Below are 23,611 nucleotides of genomic sequence, written 5' to 3' on the forward strand. Positions count from 1 at the left end.
TAAGGGAAGCTGTCTGTGCTTAAGCAGAACACCAGGTTCTGTCAGGAAACGCACTGACTAATTCAGCATGGATCAAGCAGGAATTTCACAGCACAAAACGATCCTGTGGTGATATTTCAGCGTCCCAAGCACCAGGCAGAGGGCAGCAGAGGCCGTCAGCTGCTGAGCAAGAAATGCTCTCAAACACACCCGTGTCACCAGGGGATGCTGGAGCTCATCACACCTTCATCTGCCGACAGCGTGGCACTGCTTGGGGATGAGATTCAAATGCTACAGTGTCCTTAATAAATTTCTCAGACCTTTTGGTAAAACACAGTGTCTGCATGGTTTCTTGMTTATACGGGTATTATTCACCACGACCATGCTCTTCTGATCAAGGTAAAACGTTCATATTTTTCTCTGTACTCGCAGTGTCTCCCAAGAAAGGGAATGCAGTACACCAGGGAAGCTCCCAAATTAATTACTTCTGCCTTGCACTAAGTTTCTTTTTCTCTAGGTGAGATAGCAGCATTTGACCAGGTCCAGATGTTGGGGAAAAAAAACCTGATTATACAATTTGAAATGTGGGAATCACATCCATAAGGCTTAAAACCAGAATATTCTTCACCAATTTTAGCTTGTTGTTGGTCTTTATCCAAGTTGAGCTTCTGCAGTAGAGGAGTCAGTTAGGACAAAAAGTGCCTTTCATCTTTATGATGTGTTTGACAAGACGCTTTACATGGAGCTGACCAAAGTGATTCTCCTTGAACACTGCCACCATCCAATCAAAGAAAGCCCTGTACTCCATAAATCTGAGTAGCACAAAATGTCTCACTACCTTTCTCTAATTATAGAATTATAGATTTTTGTAGATTGGAAAAGATTTCCAAGACCATCGAGTCCAACCATTACCCCAGCACTGCCAAGTCCACAGTAAATCATGTGCCARATCTACACATCTTTTAAATACCTCCAGGCATGATGACTCCACCAGTTCCCTGGGCAGCCTGTGCCAGGGCTTGGCAACCTTTTGAGTACAGAATTTTTTCTTAATGTCCAGTTTAAACAATCCCTGGCACAACTTGAGGCCATTTATTCCTGTCCTGCCTCTTGTTACTTGGGAGAAGAGACCAATTCCCATCGGACCACAACCTCCTTTCAGGGAGTTGTAGAGAGAGATAAGGTCCCTCCTGTCCCTCCCTTATTTTCTCCTGGCTGAATATTCCCAACTCCCTTAGCTGCCCCTCATCAGACTTGTGCTACAGACATGTCACCAGCTCCATTTCCCTTCTCTGGACATGCTCCAGCACCTCAGTGCCTTTCTTGACAATTGTACAAGAATTCTGCAGCCTCTGAGGGTGCTTTTTTATCCTCTGTGCCCAGGTCCAGAACTGTGACCCTGTGCTGTCCCATGTGCGTTTGACATCCCCACTCTCTTCCATAAATCCTCACTCCATCTTTCACACAAAACCAGAGAATGCAGAGAAGCTGACAGGGACAAYATGTAAAAGTGATGGATGTTTAGGAGGATACAGATTGTTTCTGGGGTAGAAGATGGCTTTCCTCGTTGATATGAGAATCTCAGAGGTCTCTCTCAGGAGTATTAGTGCAAGGAATAAAATCTCTTGCAGCATAATATCTATAGGAGGAATAACAGTTTTGACCTCAGGTGATATTTCTCAATCCCTTTTGTCACAACTCCTATGGAATATCTTTTGGGGAAAAGGACATTTCTGGACATTGCTACAGTATTGCACAAGCATTAATACAATAATTGGAATAATAAAAAAAACTAGGTAGTTTTAAAAAAATATGCTCTTCTTGCTTAGTTTTGGGGATGTGTCTGGGTACTGCAGTTATTTCACATGCAATCGATTGGGAAATTTGTGTCTAAAGGCCTGCATTGTCTTTGCCAGTACCAACTGCTAATCCCTAGATATTGTATAACAAATTAATATGCAGTCACTGTCACCCAACTTGCCCTTTGATCCATAAGCAATTGTCAAATGCTGGAAGCTGAGTGTGCTTGCCACCTTTCTTGAAATTCCCACTAGCAGAGCTGCCATAGRTGCAGGAAGTTATTTCCTGGAGGCAGATGTTGGATGGGAAAGCTGTGAGCAGCATTGTCCGAGTGTTTTCTTCCATTGGAGATTTGGATCAGTKTGGAGGGGCATTGGTTGGATGTGTCCCTCCCTCCCTGCCTCAGGGAACTGGTAGAGAACCCACAAAGAGCCAGCAGAGAGGCAGATTTTGGGAGAGGGCAGATTAACAGGGCCTGTCAGGGCACAGTCCCAGCTTTAAACTCAATTGTGAAGGGAATTTCTTGCCACACACAGWGTGTAACTGTAAATCCCCCTGTCCTCTTCATATTAGCACTATTGCAGTACAAGTCCCCATCATTCTGCTTTCCTTGGAAGTGAGAAGAAAAAGCTTCCCTGGCCARGGAAGAAAGGCATGAATCAGACTTCTGGCCCCTGCACTTTATGCACGGCTAATTGTCACTTTGCCATTTTAATAAAACAGATGTTCTCTGTTAGCAGCTTAATGCAATTAGTGTAATACTTCAAAGGGCTGCTGCCCCTGCCACCGTGCTGAAGATTGAGGAGTGTGTGATGGAGGGTTATTAACCTTCTGTGCTCCTGCTTGGGGTTTTTTCCTACTTAAGCTATGGAAAATCAAATTCAGAAACGTCCCCTAAATCTTCCTCCAAAGTATTTTTGGGTGCTTATTTAGGTTGCTAAATCAATGTCTCAGATCTAAAATGTTACAGAAAAGAGCTCTGCTTGAGAAAAAGCCTGTGAGGAGTGATGGTGTAATTGAAGACGGAGCTGCCAGCCACAGTTTTGGCCAGAGGATGTGTTACCTCCTCTGGGTTRTGAGCCATCCTGACCCTCCATAATGGCCATGTGGCTGCTTGTATTTCAGTCTTCCCTTGGTTTCTGCCTCCTGCTGCTTGACTCTTTGSCACACCCTAATTAAAGACTTCGGAGAGGTGGAAATACCTGGCTCCAAAGGATTACAATGGGAAGTGTGAGGTGGAGGGAGGTAATGGAGTTGGTACAGCTCCATTTATATTAAYCCAGAATAATGCATTGCTACAAGTTGAGTGTAGTAATTAGAATACATTATTGAATTGTGCTGATTCTGCCTCTCATGTTTTGCATTTWAATTCCTACCATGTAAATTTAGGAGTATTAATACTTGCCTGATTAGAATGTCTGCTCAGTTCCACATTTTAATTATAAAAAATCCTGCAGTGCTGTGTAATTTCTTGCCTTCATATGTAGAAATAGTTATCTTTGGCTCGACAGACATCAAATGTATTTAATGTATTTGGAAGAAACTGCTTCATGTGGCTTTACAAGTGACTGCATTGCAGCAGATGCAATGGTTGCCACTTCTGTCAGTGATCTGGCTTCCTGAATTTCTCTGTTCTTTCATTCATGAAATTTGCAGGCTGTGTAAGCAGCATTTTTAGATTTTCTTAAATGGCGTAAAGTAATTGAAGAACATTTAAAGTAATGTAACATTGATGCTATTTCTTTATCCACAAAATTTGTAATATTTTCAAATTAAGGAAACCCAAGTAACTTTTATCTTTTTTATCATGGAGACTGTTTCCTCTAATCCCTGAAATTTTGAGACTGTAGAATGAGTACATAATGCTTTATTTGGATATCCTTGGGCTGAAAAACATGGGCARTCAGCTACTGGTCATGCTTTAACTTTGCCTTAGCCAATTTCTTTATCCCATGTACAGTAATATCTGAGAGCTTTTAAATGTGTGAGTTTTGCTAATTATTGTCAACTTTAAATTATTTTTGTTTTGCTGTCTAAATACCCTTTTCCTTTGTTCTATTGGATTTTCCCTATTCCTATGCCAATAAAAATAATCTTTACCTGTGTTCAGTACAAATTTWCTGTGTTTTCTCAGCCATTCACTTTTTGATTGCAGCTCTCCTGGATTTCAAGTTGGAAACTTTTTGTGGCAAACTGTTATGACACACACTTCGGGGTGCTTAATTTCTGTCAGACTTTGTGGGAGTCTCTCACGGAGTTTGTTTATTTAGATTGACTTAAAAGTGCTCTGCCCTGTCTTTGTGCTTTTCCTTATTCTTGGCAGTCATTATCTGTCATGTGAGGAAACCACTGATAGAGATTGAGAYGATAAACTGCTCCAGCTCATAACATCAGCATTGCATTTTCCAGTTTTTTGCTGTGTTTTTGCTGGTGTTTCTCTCAGACGTTTCTGAAAAGATGGTGTTTCTGGACTTTGAATTTGTAGTTTTACCCAACAGGCCTCTACATCCTCCCTTAGTGGCTGCAGTGACAAAATGCTGTTGCCCTACAAAAAGGATCCTAATATAAAAATATTGATTTCAGACTCTTTTTGTGAAAACAGAAACCAGTTCTTTATGCCAGGCTTGAAAATGYATCCTCTAGTATCTTTTTACTGTCTTTTCCTGTTGATTTTCTTAATCCTTTGAGCGATTCTGTTTGCATCCTTAAGCTTATTATGCAGAAATTACGGACATTATCTCAGGTCCTTTGCATTTTCCAGSATTATAAAAAACTGGTCTAGCTGTTCCTTACACAGAGGTATCATGCAGTACCCAGAGAACATTAAGTTACTCTTCTCTTAAGCAAACTCTCTGCAACAAAAGGTCTTGCAGCAATTAAAATCAGGGGTGACAGTCCCATTTCTGTTGCTTTTCTCATTTTTATTTTGRATATTAACATAAATTATACTGTTTTTTTCTCGCTCTTTGTGCCACCTTAATTCTCTCAGACTTTAGACTYACTCCACTTTGTGAATTTTGCAAGTTTCTGAAGACAGCTGTGGGTGAGGTTTTAAAAAGCGTAGCAATGTCTTGTGCAATTTCCACTTATAARTATTATTTATTTGAAGCCTCATTCAAGGCAATTGGCTGCTTCTTTGTGCCCAGTGTACGAACAGTTCCTGTGATTCAGAGACTCTAATTCCTATCTGATATTCCCTCTTGCCAAATGCGTTACAGTTTATACTTCATATTGAAATATTGATGTCCCAGAGCTGAATTCAAACATTTGCTTGCTCAAGGGTTTCAGGACCATGCTTGTTCGATTGTTGTATTACCTGAGCAGCTTTACTTTTGCAAGCATCGTGCTAATCTTCCTGAGAGCTCCTTCATGCTCTGCTTTTATGTCCACTAAAAATCTTAGCTTTGGCTTCCTGATGACTCTCATTAAAACTCGCTGGTTTTCCCTCTGTGGCCACTTCTTTGGACTGCCCTTTTCTTGGCTTACCATCTTCTAGGAAAGCTGAGCTTTCTGCCAAAAACACAAACCCAGCAGATATTGCTGATAGTCTGTCCAGAAGAGGAAGCATTGGACAGGAGCAGGTCCATGTCTACACAAGATCCTGGTTTTGTTTCCAGTACAGCTCATCCAGTGACATCAGGCACTGGTGAAAGTTACTGTCCCTGAATCTGGTTTCAGATGGTTGGGGAAGTTTAAAAACACTGGAAAAGGAAAGGTAACAGTAACATCTGACAGGATAAATTGCTGGCTGACTCATTTGGCTTTGTCCTGCTTCTGACACTGGTGATTTGACTCCAGTTAAACTTGAMCCAATTCCGAAAGAATTGAATTAATTTACTGGTATCAAAATGCTAATACGAATATAATACCAATATGAAACATCTAAAATTAAGCAATGGAATCTGGACTAAGCAGGGTTGAGATGAATATGGTTGCATTTAGTCTATTAGTAAAATTTATGTAATTRTTTCTAGCTTCATCTGTCCACACACAGAAATATTTTTCTTCCTTGTTTTTGAAGTTTTTCRWAATTTGAAACTGATATTCTGGTTTCAAGAAACAAATATTTCTGATTTGATGTTTTGCTGATTTCAGCCTCACAATGGGCAACGGTGCCTGATYTGCAATGGTTTTAGCAAAGCCATGGAGCCTACCTCAGCCTAATTCCCACCGCGTTACACACAATATGAGCAGATAAAGTGATAAACAATACTTGTCTGTGTTGTGCTCACTGAATAACACAGGTGTGTGTGTCCCCAATAGCTGCAAAGTTTGGCCAGCTGAAGGAATGAATTGCTATCCCTGAGTCACATTACTTTCTTCATGCTGCTAGGTTTGCAAAATGCCASGTTCGTGTCTGCGTTGGAGGGCACAGCAGTGTCCTGTTCAGACTTGCACCCATTTTTAGTGAAGACACTTTCTTGTTGCAATGCAAAATTGAATCCTCTGGTAACTGGCACACWTTCCCCCTGTCTGTGCTTCAAACTCAGTGTGAATCCCTTCATTATCAGAGGACAGATTTTTAATGCGTCCTGTGAACTTATTGAGAACTGGTAATAATAGCCAGGATTCTGAAACTGACTGAAAAAAAAAGTAGAAAATAAACCATGGTACATGAAGTTTTCAATTTGGTTACATTCAAAAAGAAGTATATAAAGAATAGGAWTTTCATATTTCATTATCTTTTGAATATGAAATGGTAATGTTATGAATTTTTTATTATTTAATGTAATGTGAGTTTTTAAGCACAGTGTCACTAGAGCTCACTTGGTGAAATGCTTGTTTTTTCCATATATTGGGAAAAAAATGTGAACACTCAAGGCCAATTTTTCAGAAATCTCATGTAACAATCTCATCTTCTAATTGCAGCTAATTACATCTGTAATTATGCTTGGTTTTGCCTGTGTGAATTGTATGCACTGTCAGGCAAATTAGAATTTATGGCCTCATTTAAATAATGCTTGTGACTACAACACCTGGAAAATCTAACCTGTTGTAAGTTTATACTATAGATCCAATCTAACCTAWTGTAGGTATAGACTCTATATTATTGTAACTGTACTCTATGTAATCTAACCTATGTGTAACACGCATAATCTGAATTGATTCTAAAATGAATCACTTTGTTTTTAAAGTTCCCAAGGCAGATGAAATTGAGGTAAGGAAGGGCTCTCACCTGGTGTCACTCCAATCCAGATCTCCCAACAGACATGAGCAGTTCCCTAAGATAAACTTCAAGACATTACCTTGACTACAAGTGATTCCAAATTTCCCTGCTGATTCTTGCTGTAAGCAGATAGATTGTGGTTTTGATCAGGGATCAGTTGGATGCATCTCGTTATGGTAAATAGATGGGGTAMAGGAAAAGGGCAGGCAGTGATGAAGAGGGAGGGACAGAGGGAGGGAAAGGARCTGAGACTTTGCAGAACTCAGTCGGTGGACAGAACTGGCGGAACAAGAAGCAAGATCACTTTTTCCCAGCCCCAGAACCTCCTTTTTGAYAGAGACAGCTATAAATCTGCTGATAAATCAGCTCAGAAATGCTGAGCATAACACAAGTTTTTGTAGTCCTGATTATTTTTTTGCTAATTGTTGAGTTTTTCAGACTGAAGAAAGTTTGCAAGCAATTCCCTCCCGGACCTACTCCTCTCCCATTGCTTGGAAACTTGGTGCACTTGAACTTTCAGTTTCATCGGGATCTTCTGATGGAGGTATTTCCTTTAAGTTGGTCTTAACTGGTTATCTCTAACTATGATTTGTAAAAGTGTGATTAAATAGAGTGAAGGTTTTAAGCCTGTGAAAATTACAGGCAAGGTGTGGACATATGGAGATCAATTTCATTCCTACATTCTGGTCGTCTTTTAATGTGTAATATGTCATCTTCATAAGAAACTTAATGCCCTTAAKATTCAAGTAAACTTGGGGATAAGGTTTATGACTTGTTGGAGAATACCAATTATCCAAAAGATGCCTCTGCACCGCTACTGCAGCTCCTGCAAACTGTTTGCCACTTGCTCWTAGTGACAGCAGTAATTCCTCTAAGGGTTTGCAGGGAACCTCGAGTCCAGGTGGGTGTCTGGGAGCACACGAGGGCCAGTGAGTGCAGAGCAGACTCAGACTGTGATGTTCTAGCAGGGAGAGGAGAGCCAGAGTCTAAAGAATTATGAGGAGAAGCAAGTGTCTGATATCATCAATTGGCTGTGATTCTTCTGGCACCTTAGACACTGTCTGCCACCTCTTTTGTATCATTGTGGGAGTGCTGGAGCAGAGCCCAAACTTGTACAAAGCTTTTTCCACGAATGATTGGAGCTCCTGTGTCATACAGACATCCCTGCTTGGATACCTCCACTGTGTGTGTGCTCTCCTCAGTACTGGGAGGAAACTCTGGACTCAAATGCAACCCACTGGCATTTCATGGCTGTTGACTGATTTCTGTGTSCATGTCCTCTCCTGGAGCACASAGATGGTGCAGGTTTTAYCAGCTGATTTYATTTTGCAAAGGAAGGACTCGCTGKAGGCACAGAGCCCCAGAGTGGTGCAGAGTGTGGCTGTTCAATTAACAAGGGACAAACTTCAGGGTTGGATGCAATGCAACATAAAGTACAAAGTTGTCTTTCTTTTTCTGCAGAGTTGCTATAGAATGTGTTTTGAAAAGAAAATCACTTCCCCCCGGGGTAAATAAAATTGGCTGCTGAAAGCCTTGTTCTCAGCAGAATAGCTTCTTCCTGCTTCGAGCTACAATTAAATGCATGGGGATGATATTTTCAGCACAAAGCTGTCCACTGGGCTGGTGAATAGCAGGTGCAGTGTCTTCCCAAGATTTATATTCAGTGCTTCATCTCTTCTTTTTCTGCTACCTCTTCCACTTACAGCTGGCAAAAACTCATGGYAACATCTTCACTCTGTGGTTCGGGTGGATCCCAGTGATTGTACTGAATGGATTTCAAGCAGTGAAGGATGGCATGACCACACACCCTGAAGATGTTTCTGGGAGGTTGCTGTCACCTTTCTTCAGAGCACTGGCCAAAGGAAAGGGTGAGAATTTCCTGACATTATCAGTGCACKGGAATGTTGACTTGAAAGCTACTCTGCCTTGTTAGACTGTGCCCTCCCATTCTGAATGTTCCATCAGATACTGCTCAAGTCCTCCACCAGCTCCTGAGAATACTTTACTGTTTGCCGTGATGCCTTTTGTACTGAGCTTTCCCCATCCTGGGAAACACTCCAAGTTGTTTCTCGGTGACCTTTTTGCTGTACTCAAGACATATRTGTGCAATCCAGCTCAGAACCCAGCAATCTCGCCCTCATCACAGACTAATCCATTGTGGTACACCTGATTTTGCTGCACATCACACGAAGGCAACGCTGTTTGGTAGCCAGATACATCAGGGTTGCCCAACACTTTTTATCATGAGCAAGAGATCTGTAAAACCCTCCTCCAGAACTCACATTGCTGTACTTGCAGACACTCCTATGCATTCTGTGAATATCCTTTGATTGTGAGTGCCTCCAACACAGAAAAATCCAGTTCTTACTGTATTCCAGCAGCTGCAGTCTTTTCTTTCCCTTGATTTGCTAGACCCAAGCAGTCACAGATTGTTTAAAGCTGGGTGAAGCCTCATCTTCACAGCAGCAGTTCGGGGGTCTTCAGCAAACCATGAGTGCAATCCAACAATTAATGCAGTGTTCTCTCTTCCAGGGGGAAACAGAGCCCAAATGCCACTTATTCTTTGCCTTCATCACCTCAGCCTACAACAATCATCACATGAATTGATTTATATCTCCACAAACACACCCTGCTCTGTACTCCACTCTCTTATTCATCCAGTTATTCCTGTCTTGAGCATGATTGATGAGTATGGCTAAAGCAGACCTTCTAAAAAGGCATCTGAAATGTTTTAGGGGTTTTTTTTTAAGACATCAAGAAATGGACCAGTTAGCAAATCCTTAGATTACTCTTTTCAATGATTAATTATATCCAATATTAAGAACATATGGTCTAGTTATACTTTGGGTATGTTTGGCTGTGTTTTTTGGTCACGAATAATTTCACCTAAAGATACTTGTATCACAGTGCATTCCCTGATTTACTCTATGCATTTTATAATATATATTTAAATGAATTGTTCATGTCTATGCCAAATATTAACATGCCAGGGAACACCCTCAGGTATTATATTGGCAAGTGGTCGCTCCTGGAAGCAACAGAGACGCTTTGGAATAATGACCCTGCGCAATCTGGGAATGGGGAAAAAAGGCCTGGAGCATCGAGTGCAAGARGAAGCCTCTCACCTGGTGGAGTTTTTTATGAACCTAAAAGGTATTTACCTGCTAAGAAATCAGGTACTTTGGATATGGATCCATGTCCTCAGTATACGAACTTATCTACCCCTGCTAGGATCAGAGTAGAGCCATGGGGGTGTATGCAAACTTACCAAAGCCTAAGAGCAGATAGAGCATAGAATCACAAGAATTCCTTTCTTGTGTGGCTGTTCATACACCTAGTGAAGCTGGGAACTTCTGAAATTCCATCTCCATGGGCTGATTATTTGTCTGTGATGTTTCTGTACAATGACATTATGCCACTGGACAGCCCAACCATTCTCAGGCTGCCAACCATGGGTAACTGAAAAGCATTGTAGAGCTTAGTAATTTCCCTAAATTTCAATGGAATTGGGTGTCCTGGGTATTTCAGAGTCTGTCTGACTAAGTAACTATTGGTTAAATAACTATTGGCAAGGGAAACAAAGAAAGTAGGAGGTGGGAGGGAATTTCAGTGGATTATCTGGTTAATCCTGGAGTCCAAGACAGGACCATTTCTATCCAAATCACTTTTTATGGATCTCCCGTCTCACAAATCTAGAAAAAAATCATCAGACAGATGATTTATTGCTCACGGCTGAGACTGTAATAGTTTTGTTATGTTTACTTTGCAGTCCCTGTCCATCTATTSTTCACCTTAAACTTTCCCACATTCCTTCAGCCTTTCTTTGTAATTAGTTTTTTACATTTTTGAATGTGTCTGTCACTGATTTCCCTTGGTTCTTCTCCAGTGGCATTACTTCCTTCTCACGTTCTCAGTTATCATCCTCCTCATGGCTGAGGACAGAGATTTGATGTGATACCCTRGAACAGATCTTAGTTACACAACATTATTTCACAGGAAGAGCTGTGAAGTTGTTTTAGAGCTATGAGAAAACAGTTTAACAGTGTCCTTTATTCTAAGACTATGTTTTATTTTCATTAATTCATATTACTGCCACACCTTTGTCCTCATTCATGCCCCAGCTGGATAAAGAGAAAATTTTATGCAATCTTTAATAACATCTTGTCTTATCTGTATAACGATCACCTGAAAAAACCACTGAGAGTGAATTCCAGTTATTGTATTTGCAGGAAGACCTGTGGATCCTTCTTTCCCCCTTTTCCATTCTATTTCAAATGTAATTTGTGCTGTGGTTTTTGGATATCACTTCTCTGATGAGGACAAAACCTTCCATGAACTGATCCATGCTACAGAGAATTTATTCAGGTTTGCAGGCAGCTTTGTYCACCAGGTAAGTAAATCATATGCTGGGGTTTTTTTATGAAATAGGTAGAAAGTGAAAGAGCAGATACAAAAATGGGTCTTCACTAAATACAGAACAACAGGCTAATGCAGGCTGGGATCTAAGAAGTGTCCTTGGGGACCTTATTACTGCTTCCTTGGTTTTGAGGCCATTTTTAAGAACTCTTTTGTATTTTTGCAAACTTAGGAGMTTTAAGTCCCTTGGTATTTCTGAGACTATTAACAGAAAGCTCTGAATTTAATTTGAGACTGGATTTTGTACTWAATATGAAGTCTGCAGTGCTGCACCTCCCACCTCTATTTACTCATCTCCTCCAAAAATGGGTATAATTGAATTCCCTCTTCTGCTTTTTATTACTCTGCAAATTGTATGCTGAAAATCTCTTTTTTYCCTCCCTCACAAATAATAAAATACTCATTATGAATCCTTCCCTTACTTCATTATAGCTCACCATTCACACATTGCAAAAACAATACATACACTCTCTGACAGTCTCACAATTTAAGTTTTGTCAGAGATTTTTTTGTAGCTCCTTCCCACAAYAGACCAGCTTTGCACTTGAAGAACCTTGAAGTGCACTTGAAGTTTTCCCTATCAATTAGATTTTGTGGTTTGAACTCTTAAATAGGCACAAGCTGTGTATAATGGGGGATGTGGATGGCATAGCAAATTTCATTGGCATTTGAGTTTCATAGGAAGAGTCAAACTAAAATGCTGATGTGGCAGTAAAGCTTTTCAACGAATCTATCATATGAGAGTAGCATTATACAACTTTCCCAYAGATAAAAATTCAAAAGTAGGTTAAATCTATGAATGATCAATGCCAGGAGACCTTAACATACAGAGGAGGTTGAGGGTATTCTGCTGCAAGAGCTTCTAAACTCCATGGATTGGAGTTATGAGAATGGGACAGATTATAATAGTACAAAACAAAATTATGAAACATTCTAGGAATCAGTGAGACTAATTAAAAGATTAATTTTTCTAAGCTCACTTACTATGAGTTTAGAACATTTCAGTGCAAAGGTTAAGAGGAAAGGGATTGGTGCAAACTAACAGATAACAGGATGAGAAAGGCAAACAGAATCTTTGGGTGTTTTCAACACTATTTTCCTTTTAGATCCAGTGAAGTTTTATGGTAGGTTCTGAAGTGTAATAATCTGTGAGATGTATTCTAGGGTCTTGGACATCTTCTGTTGTTATTCTGAAAGGAAACAAAGGTGGAGAAGTGGTAATGGAGTGGAGCAAACCATCACTAAAAGTTGGAGAGATTTTGCTTGTCAGTCTGAAAGAACAAGGAGAGGAGATAGAACTGCTCTTTGCTGAGCAGGGTAGAATGGCAGATGCTGCACAGACAGAACTATCTGAGATAGAGGACAATGTTTTGAACTGACAAATRTATGTGTGAATACACTCAGCAGTCTGAGGACGTAATATTTTTAACCATCAGAACAATTATTGTTCCTTAGCAGTCACGAGGACTCTGACTAGGAAAATTAAATTAGCTGATATCATAGAGTGATGTCCAGACCATAATTCCTTTGGTGAGCTCCAAAAATTCCAGCAGTTACTTGGGGCTACAGACCTGTTAATCTCAGTAGCCTCATGGTGTCCAGAAAGGATGTTCTTGCATTTTGAGTGTGTGGGATCTGTGGTCTCCAACTGTGCAGGACTGAGGTCATAGAGTGATCTTTATCAGTCAAGCAAACTTGGAGGCATGAGCAGAGTGTTGCCAGAACTGTCTCAATGTCAAACTGACAGTGTCAAATTACTATTAAAATTTTCCCACATGATGGCAAAAATCTGCTCAAATCAATGCTAATTGTTTATTCCACTATCAATATTTCTGGGYAGGGCAATTCAGCCTTTTGGTGTGTCCAAAAGCAGCTTTGTCAGTGACAGATGATTCACAGTACCTGGTGTGTGTCACTCCTGCAGATGTATGAAATCCTGCCCTGGCTCGTGAGTCGTCTCCCTGGGCCTCATAAGAAGGCATTGGCTTGCTATGATGTCCTGAGTTCTTTTGCAAGGAAAGAGATCAGAAGACACGTAGAGAGGGGGATGCCTGCTGAACCACAGGATTTCATTGACTTYTACCTGGCTGAGATTGAGAAAGTAAGTGTTTGTTCTGGCTGATCACACTGATGTGAAAYACAAGGCCAAACAGACCATTAAATCACCCAGTGTGACCTTTCCATCATAGTTTCTTACCCTCCATAAGCTTCTTAATATGAACACAATATTTTGGGACTTACTAACTCATGTCTCTCAGAAAGGCATCCAGTTTTGTATTTTGGTTACATGAATGAGTAACCATAAAGTATGATCTCTCATCTGCTTTCCATAAATATCCATGAATATACTTTGATCCTGCAATAAATATGAGACAGTTTATTCCTGTAGGTTACATGACTTTGGTAGACCTGCTCATCTTCTACAGCAAGGCACTTCATTACAGCCATGGGATTAAATAATGTGCATAAGTCATTGGCCTGAAATAGCARGCAATTCTTCAGGATTCAGCTCCAACACTGGCTGTCCTTGTGCCACAAAAGTGTCTGGTTCCTCCCTTGGCAGGGAATCATTATCCCYATGTCACCTCTGATTTCCCCACGGTTTGGGGCATGGCTGGCTTGGTACCTATATTCAAATTGGACAGCCTAGAAATCAACTTCAAAACAATGCCATAATCATCATTAATCTTCTTCCCTGCCCAGGCTATTATTTATCACAGTAGGAAGTGACTCTGAGCCAAGAGGCTCTGCTAAGAGCACTAGGGTTTCTGCTTCAAGCTTTTCAGGAGGTAAAAGAAGCATCTATTTCCTAGGGTAGATGAAGTTTGTGTAGCTTTTACCTCTGGTCATTAGCATTCAGCTACTCAGGCTGCTRTGTCCACACAGTGTTGGCTCAGGGGCTCTGAAAGGAGCTAATGCATCATCTTACACTTGAGTGTGACAAGATTTACTAAAATAATTATTTTAGAGGCAGAGATGCTGGTGTCAGGGGTGCAATTATTGCCATATGTTTATTTGAAAATGTTTTTGCCTGATGTATTTTCTCTGGTTGTATTTTTATTTTACTCCCTTATTACTCAGAGGGAAATACTTGGGCAYCTCTCTCCCATCAGTCCACATTTATCCAGAACTGAGAAAAGAAATTATTCTCAAAATGTTGCATTGAAATCCTTTTATTGAGATACATTTTCCTTTGGTATTTGCTAGCAGCRTTAGGTACCAAGGCCAAGGAGTGACATGCTGTAGATCACTTGCTTGCAAGTACAGCCTTGGCTAACTGCAAACTTGCAGTGTGCTTTGATGTTTTCTTGATTCAGTCATCAGCCATAGAATTGCCTCTTTTTTAAGAAAGAAAATCCACCTCATAAAAGACACCAATGCAGATTCACCATAGCTATTTGGGAAACTGCTAAACTCTTAGTACTCATCAAAAACTCTAATTTTGACCATTCTTTGTGCACATGCCAGCTGTGCACAAAGTCTCACAGGACTCACTCAGAGGGCATACAGGATGACCTAATTTTTATGCTTTAACTTCAACTTTTTGTCACCATCTACAGTCTAAAGAGGGGGTCAAACCCAAGTATGATGAAGACAATTTGGTATATGTCATAAATGATCTTTTCCTCGGTGGATCAGAGACCTCAAGCACGACATTGTACTGGGGACTGCTGTACATGGTAGTGAATCCACACATCCAAGGTGAGAGTAGTGGGGTTTTCCTGTTTATTTTTATTGTCCTATGTTAAACTCAAGCATTTAATTTAATTAATATTTAATTAAATATTTATTTAATTAAATATTAATATTTAATAATATTAAATCACAGGGTATAAACCTAATGGACTATATTGAAATAATGCCGTTTTCTGTTGCTCTAAGAAAATAAACCAGTTAAAGTATTTTATGCATTTTTCTTCTCTGAAGTGGTGAWTATTTCTCCACAGAGAAAGTGCAGAAGGAGTTGGATGCAGTTCTGGGTCCTTCCCAGTTRATTTGCTATGAGGATCGGAGAAAGCTGCCCTACACAAATGCTGTGGTTCAYGAAATTCAGCGCTTCAGCAACATTGTTTTTGTTGGCATCCCCAGATTGTGTGTGAGGAACACAACACTGCTGGGATTCCCTGTCAAAAAGGTACAGACACATTTTCAGCTTCTGTTCTTTCTGCAGCAGGGACACATTTCAGATTTGTAACCCGTTTTCCATAAGTAAACTGCTCTCCATTAAACTCAGGAATGTGGTGCCTGGGGRAGGGTTGCTGTTTGTGGCTCCAGGAAGGAAAGAAATCTTTCCCTTAGCCTGTAGGTACTCACAGAGTTGATAAGGCCTCTGCAAGGGAWGCCTCAAGCTCCTGCCCATCATCACAACTGCAGAGACCAGCTCTGCTTGGTAGGGGATGCACTGAGAGGGGAAACGCCTGTTAAGACATCCCTGCCCAGCTTGGTACTTGCCCAAATGCCAGCAAGCAACAGATTTATCCAYCAGACATAAACTGATGCCTGACAGGCACTAGTAGTTGGAACTGAATCAACAGTTTCTTCTTTGCAGGGCACCATTGTTATACCAAATATAGCATCTGTTCTGTATGACCCTGAGCAGTGGGAGACACCTCGACAGTTCAACCCTGACCATTTTCTGGATAAAGAAGGAAACTTTGTACCTCGAGAAGCTTTCTTACCATTCTCAGCAGGTAAAGCACTGACAGCTTGAACTGATCTGACAGATGAGATGATGAATAGAGAAATATGAGATCATTGTATTTCTTCAGATAACATCTGTCTCTGCTGTTTGCTGCTTTTAAAGAACATTCCTGGCTTGTTTCTGCCAAGGGAGAGGCTTCTGTGGGTGCATGCTGCAGTCACACACAGGTTCTGTCTGTGGCATTCTTTTCCCATAGCTATTTTCCTGAGAAGTAATTGCTGGAGTTAATTGCAATCCCTACTAAAGAAACAAGCTGAGAGAAAAGCAGAAGGCATCCTGATAAACAAAGGATTAAGTTCGTGCCTAAAGAACTGAAAATCCAGTTGCAAAAGAAGGAAATAGTATAACAATGCACTGTAATAAACAGTAATCCTATGTAGTGGTAAGGTTCCTGCTGATGGTTTTGTTTTAGTTTGTCTGCTGATGGTCACTTAAATATCAATTCAGAAGTGGTTTCTTAATTCAAATTGGTTTTTCTTTCCTTATATTAGTCTGCTAATCTGGAAATCTGAATGTAATATTCACCTTTTCTGCTCACACCATTGGTGCCAAGGAATGGTAATCATGGGAAATGAACAGTAGGCATCATGCTTTGCCTATAAAGTGACCAAGCCTCTGTTTAATTACAAATGCCATCATTACCAAGTAATTTTGCTCTGCTGATATTAACTCACTAAAGCATGTGCAAACAGCTGGAAGATTTTTTGTGTATGGYCCTGACATTCAACATCTTCTGTAAAAACAAAATAATTTTCTGTCAGGTCAAGAAAGAAATTGTGGTGGCACCTCATGGACTTTCATTGAAATTTTCATTTTGTGTTTCCCACTTAGGATGGGATCTTTTGGAGAAGGAATTCATATAGTTCTATTTCTGTGGCTTTCACAATCCTGTCCTTGAAAAAAAACAAAGCCCAGCTCTGCTTGCAACAGGAATGAACTGAGTGATTATGAAACTCTAAAATTGCTGGATACTCACTATCCTTTCCCTGTTCCCTCTGCAGGCCACCGGGTGTGTTTGGGGGAGCACTTAGCGAGGACCGAGCTCTTTATTTTCTTTGCCAATCTGCTGCGGGCGTTCACCTTCCGGCTCCCCGAGGGRGTGACAGAGATCAACACTGAGCCCATTTTTGGGGGMACACTGCARCCCCACCCCTACAGGGTTTGTGCCATTCCACGCTAGGCTGCAGCAGYCACAGGCCAGCAGGAGAGAGCCACCTTTACCTCCGTGAATTTCCTCTCAAGTGCATAAACATCCTCCTGGTTATTGATACTAGTCTATCCCAGAGCTATTCAGAAAGTGGATGCAAACCATGATCCAGACTAACTGTATTTTTTTTTTATCTGGTCTTTGTGAAACTCATGGGTATTCTCACAGGGATCTTGACCATATTGTCCTCTTGGAGAGCACTTGAAGCCGGATGCTGTGGTTCCCAGCTGAAGCCATGCTGTGTCCCCTTGTCCTAGATAAGCAAAATCATCCTCATGCTCTGTCCTGAGCAAACCGCAGGAAAATTCAACAGAGTATCTCAGCAAGAGCTGAGCAGGTGCCATTGCTGTGAGTGGCCTGATGACCTCCAGTAATCTGACTGTGGAAAGGACACTTTTACAGCTCTGTTTTGGTTTTATTGTCCTGAACGTAGCCGCTTTAATTTGTCAACTGGTTGCAAAACATCCCAACCAAACCAACACCCAAATCCCAGGAAACACGTTAGAAAGTGGGTGCCTTCACATCTGAATTTGATGTTAAGTATCTCCCATATACTAGGCAAAAAGTAATTCTGAAGTTGAAGAAAGAAACTGAAACTTGGTGTTTACTATCAATGTAGTTGTATTATATTGCCAAATTGTTAGTTGTTTATTGTTTGTTTTAATTTTAATGATGTAGAATCACACCCATTATCAATCCTGCTTGGATGAGGCATYGAATGTGAGATGAGAGAGTCACTTTGCCTGTGAGTTTCACTGCAAACTCCACGAGAGAGAAATGTAGAGGCTTTGGAAGGCAGCCTGTAGGGGCTACCTGAACACTCAGRTATTCCCCATTTATTCTTTGCCCTTTACTTTTTTCATTACAACCCAAACCACACTTCCTGGTATCCATTCAATTTCTTCCAGATCACCCTTCCCCTCCTTCAGTTCCTGCTCCCACCTCTCCTTTATCCACATAAACTCTATTTAAAGATTCACCTTGATGTGATGACATCAAGCTTCTCTGTCCTTTTTTTTCTGCACAAGTATCAGTAGAGGAATCCATGCTGAGCTGAAAACAATCATGAGTATGTTTTTGGGAGGAAGCTTGGAAAGTCTCATTTATTTGTTCTTTAAGGCTCCAGATTATGGAAAGAATTGCACAGTAACTATGCAGGGCACACTAGAGGTGACCTAGTGCAAGAAAAGACATAAATGGCAATGTGATGCAGGAATYCTAAAATATCTGTTACTTAAAGTAGCTGCTCATTGGCACTGMTTCAACTCAAGAGGAGACAGTTTGAGCACACAGCTGGAGGTGACAGCCGAGTTCAGCTGTWACTTTGTTAAAGTGAAGTGCTGCAGAATTCTTGTATGCAAATCTCTTTTGGAACGGATTCAGATGCTGGAGTTGAGTAGAGCTGCCTGTAAATACTACTGTAAACAGCATCAAAGCTGTATTGAGGACCAAAATTGCTTTTATGTTGGAATATAACATATTTATAATTAAATCAGTGTGGTACATCTGAACTTCCTGAATTTAAAATGGAGGAGAATGTTCCTACAAAGAAGTGAGAACTGACCAGGTCCTGGCATGTCCTGTAGCCCTGGCAGTGGTCTGTGCCAGCACAACCCAGCACCAACAGGCTTGCAGGGCTGGAATGGAAATTAGGGCAACTAGGGCTTTCACAAAGCAATAGCTGTAATAAATAATCCAGCCTGTTACTCCACACAGCATATCAAASAATGTTCCAGGGCTATTCACTCCTGCACAGCCTCCTTTCCAGCTTTATCTRCGCTTCTCCTCCACCCTATCCTCCCACACCTGCTCCTCTCCAGTAACCCGTGTGTTGGTTTAAAGGACAGGTGCCTTCCCAGGAAAGCAGGAACCTTCCTAGAATGGAGAAYGAACCCCCTTCTGTCCAAATCATTATAACTTTGAAATTATGGGGTTTTCAGGCAGAAAACAGCAGGGGCTGGGTGGCCCTGAGAGGAGAGAGAAGGTGGAGGCAGGGGATTGTTTCAGGTTTTCCCCTGGCTCTCAGGTGTCCATTGTGGTGTCCTGGGGATGGACACRGCAGCTGGGAGGGGCTCCCTCTGGAGCAGGTCGGGGTCCTGKTTTCCCCTGAGATGATGAGGGTCCCTCCCAGTGAGGGTGGGTGTTGAAAAGGTCCCARTTCAATGACTGYTCTTGCCAGAAGAGGCCCACCCACAGTAAGGAGAAGTAGTGAAGGACAAAACTGCAGTGGCAGCAAATCCTCTGGGCAGCAGTCCGGCACCAAAGCCACAACCATGACCCCTCCAATCCCCACAGCATGTGGAGAGAGAGCAGGAGAGGGCTGAGCCCAGCCCCTGACTCCCAGCCAAGACTCGCAGTGTCTCTGCACTTCCCAAGAGAAAACCCCCAGCCACAAACTCACTGCCCTGCTAAGAGACTGCAGCCAACTGCACCCCTTCTCTCCTCCTCCTCATCCTGGCCACATCTTTTGTCTTTGTGCAGTATTGTCATTCCCACCTCTTGGGCAACAAATGGGAGAAAAATTCCCTGGGAGAAAGGTAAAAAAAAAAAAAAAAAAAGGAAAAATCTGTCTTCCAAGATCCTGCTATAGGTGGTGCCTCTCATTGCCTTTGCCCAATCGACTTGTCATCTTGCCACTTGCTGAAGAGGCTTAATGGTAAGATCTGTGTGAAGCTGGTGGTTCTCAAGGTCTGGAACAGTGAATCCATTGGAACTGTGCTCATCCCGTTGATAGACAGGTTCCCTGTAATCAGGCAGGTCTCAGGAGTGGCATGAGGTGGTAAGAACTGGCAATGTGCTGCCCATTCTGACCACTCCTGGCCACCAGCCTCTACCAGGCAGTACAAAGTAATTGTTCAGTTGTGTATCTCCAGCTCCTGGACAGACTGACCTCTGGCAGTGGACAAATTTGCAGGTTATGGGGAAAGAGTTGAAGTGATCCCAGGGTACTGGTGAAGAGTGACAGCAGACTTATCTCTGGCTCAACTGACTTCCCTAGTCCACTCTTTCCATTGCTTTCTGGCCTCTCCAAGTGCTGTTTTCCCTGCTGATCATCATCATGTCCACAGGTTCCAGCCCCATGGCACGTGTCTGCCCTATGCCATTGAAGAGCTACCAGGCTCAAAGGTGCACGCCCTGCTGCTGATGGCTGCAGTGGTGTAACTTCTTTTAATTGCTGTGATTAACCCTCACCCCATCTTTGTTTTTATTTTAAAACTAGTGTCACCCACAGCCTCAGGCCTCTGAGTTAAGATAGAAGTCTCATCCTTAATAATAYGGTTTAGAAGGTTTTGAAACCAGATTGCAGGTGTCCGTTCCAGGGAAAGATGTGCAACTGGGTGTATTACTTCTTAAACCACTGTGATTCCTTCGGGGAAAAGTGAGTTCCTGTTACAGAACTGCAGAAGTGCTGCTTTGTTTCATATTTACAGGATAGCAGGAGCGTGCAAATCCAGAGAGCCTAAAATATTTAATGTTGATGGATATGAGAGAGCTACCTAACATKATATGGTGCTTAGCTCTGCTAAGTTACAGTTCAGGAAAGCACTGGCAAGTTGTCTGCCACCCTAATCCTTTGCTATTTTWTTTTCTTGTGTTTCTCTTTCTCTTTCATGGTGGGCTCTCCTGGGTAGCAATATTAGTGCCACAGCCATAAGCAGGCTATGTGCCAAACTCCAGGGAAGCYATTTACCCTGGCAAAAGGAAAAAGCAGACACTGGAGACAAAGACAGCCTTGTGTAAAAGTTTGTMGATTCTGCATCCATCCAGTGATTAAAAGCAAGAGTTGATTTTTTCACTTCTGTTTGAACAAGTTKTTTGGGAAACTGTTTTGTTTCAAAAACCCAGGCTAAACTGTCCCTGTGGATGCTTCATGGTATGACCCAGTGAATCAACGGCGTGTAGTGGGGGAACCTGACATCTACAGGAAAAGAAGAAATCATCTGTTGCACCAGCACATGCATTTGGGGAAACTATTTCTGTACTTCTGAGGAAGTCTGGAAACTCTTGGACAAACAGGAAGTGAAAGAACAGGAAATTTTTGCTCTTTCCAGTGGAAGATCTGGCAGGTGTCAAATGTAACCAAAAGGGAGATGGTTCAAAAGAGCCAGAAGGGGCTGCACTGCACACACTGTGTTGGTAATCTGAGCCTCATCACAGGATTTGTACTAAACATCTCTTTCTGTTCAAAAAGCAATTGGATATGGCTTCAGCAGGAGAATTACTTCAGAGTTGTTTAATAACAGTACAGTATTAGGTGTTTTTACTGTTTTACAAACTTTTCTAAGGTGTCTCCCATCATGTGCTGTCAGAACTGAACATGAAATTGGCTGAACTTTCAGCTGACACACCAGAACTGTGTTTGAGTTCTGCAACACTCAGAATTAAAACAGTTTCAAATTAATCTTAATCTTGAACATTTATTGTCATTATTATACCACAATCTTTTATTTTCCATTTGAATAACTTCATSTTACTTTCAGACAGTGCCATGACCAATTGCCTGCTGAGACATAACTTGGGAAACTTGAAAAAGATGCTCATCCAAGCAATCATAATCCTGGAGTATGAGCCAAAATGCACTAAATATTACTCATTTCCTTTTGATTAAAAGTTTTGCCTCTGTCACTTTTTAAAGCTTAATTCATTCATTTGMCAAATGCCTTCAGGTGAGAAAAATGCATGGTGAACAGGAAATCTGATTTTCTTCAGTACTAAAATGAAATTTCATGTTTAAAAAAGACAGATAATATGCTAATTGAATTGGGGTGACACACACTTCCTTTAACACATTGTTAAGGAGCCATTTGTCATCGTGTGTGAGATCTGCATTTAAGTCCATGCTGTATGGACAGCCTTGAGCTGGGAACAGTGGATAACCCAAGACAACGAAATCCCTCCCCATAAAACCCTTCTGCTGAAATCTTATTATATGCTCACTGCTTTTATATCTTCAGTATTTCCACGATATTTATAATTGTGAAATACAGCACTAATAACATTTCCAGCTAAATTAAACTCACAGCCACATCTGGATACCCCCTGAATGAGGTAAGGTATATTCACAAGGATGGTACAAAGGGATCTAGCATTAGGCTTGACTTGATTTGCCATCCTCACTGGTGAYAAGAATTGTTGAAGAGTAGAACATGCTTTGTAATGTGACATTTTAAAATTATTCTAAACTCCTTGCAGAACTCTTAGAGGGAAAAAAAAAGGGGTTTATGTGTCTGGCTGAACATAAAAATGAAGACACAATGTAGAAAATAATTCATAAAATAAAGCATAGACAAATGTGGGTGCACTAAAACACAGGAAAAATAGTCCTAAATTATCTGGGTCATTCTCCAGGATGCTCTGAGGAGCCACTATAAATCTGTAAGAATTACCTGTTAAGGTGATTTCACAGAGCTCATATTAGCTGAAGCAAATCAATGGCTTCATATGCATGTGGAAACATATAGAAATGAATAAAAAATTGTGGGTTTCACTATAGATTTATCCTTGCTTCAGAGACATCCACAGGAAATAAAGCAATCAAATTTAAAAAACACAGCAGCTATGAACCCTATCTTTTAGGCTGAAGCAAAAGGATTTAAAWTTTTTTCTCCCTCCATGTACTGAGAGGAATAATAATTTAGATGAAATTTCMATTCCAAATAGCTTTTACAATTCACCCCTCAGGGAAACGGGAAAGTCTCAGCAGGAGCTGAGAGACTACAGAGCACCAGGTGAGAAATAACTGGTGGAAAAGTGTCATATATTAAACAAATTTCATCTCAGCAGCCCCTGCCCTGCTGATGGTTCCAGAAAAGAAAAATTACAAGGAGTGAAGCAAAATGGTGAGAGGGAGTAAAACCTCTTTCCTACTGCTGGAGTAAAATAAGTTCAGCTTTTGTCCTGCTTTTTTTATGAGCACTGAGGGCAGACAGGGAGCAGCAAGAAGGTAAGGGAGCACTCAGCAGCTCCTGTTTTAATTTCCTCACAGCAGTGTCAGAGTTGTGCTGARAAAAGGGGACCAGGCCCCTTGAGCCAGCTCCTCTCCCCATCACTGAAAAGAGGCAGTGCTGGCTTCAGATAGCACCACAGCCAACACAACATCTGCAGGAAGTTAAACAACTTGGATATTTAAAGTAGCTAGCAGATAAATGATAAAATAATCTAAAGATGCCATGTAAATAAAGGGTGTTATATGTGGAGTAATGCTGTATCTGTAGCTTACTCTTGCAAAAACAAATGTCWCTGCCAGAGCCCATGCAAAAAGAGTAGATTTAGGGGAACGTTCTAAGCCTGAGAGGGATTGAAAATGGAATGTTTGTGACTCAGCCAAAAGCCAGTTAAG

The 23,611-nt window shown here is 41.2% G+C and overlaps 1 protein-coding gene across 2 annotated transcripts; it reads left to right on the forward strand.

Annotated features, from left to right (window-relative positions):
• The first annotated feature begins 7,198 nt into the window (after window positions 1-7,198).
• Window positions 7,199-21,846, forward strand: LOC130574137 (cytochrome P450 2J6-like). Of its 2 annotated transcripts, XM_057367157.1 has the most exons (9): window positions 7,199-7,490; window positions 8,652-8,814; window positions 9,950-10,099; window positions 11,176-11,336; window positions 13,287-13,463; window positions 14,923-15,064; window positions 15,310-15,497; window positions 15,912-16,053; window positions 17,066-21,846. In XM_057367157.1, exons 1-9 carry the CDS (start codon window positions 7,320-7,322, stop codon window positions 17,242-17,244), a joined length of 1,473 nt encoding a protein of 490 aa, XP_057223140.1. In that variant the 5' UTR covers window positions 7,199-7,319; the 3' UTR covers window positions 17,245-21,846. The 2 variants fall into 2 exon arrangements, with proteins under 2 accessions (XP_057223140.1, XP_057223141.1); XM_057367158.1 differs by lacking the exon at window positions 13,287-13,463.
• The last annotated feature ends 1,765 nt before the right edge of the window (window positions 21,847-23,611 follow it).

Source organism: Malurus melanocephalus, unplaced genomic scaffold (assembly GCF_030028575.1).
Source record: "Malurus melanocephalus ecotype Western Australia unplaced genomic scaffold, MMel_1.1 scaffold_75, whole genome shotgun sequence".
NCBI classification, from domain to species: domain Eukaryota; kingdom Metazoa; phylum Chordata; class Aves; order Passeriformes; family Maluridae; genus Malurus; species Malurus melanocephalus.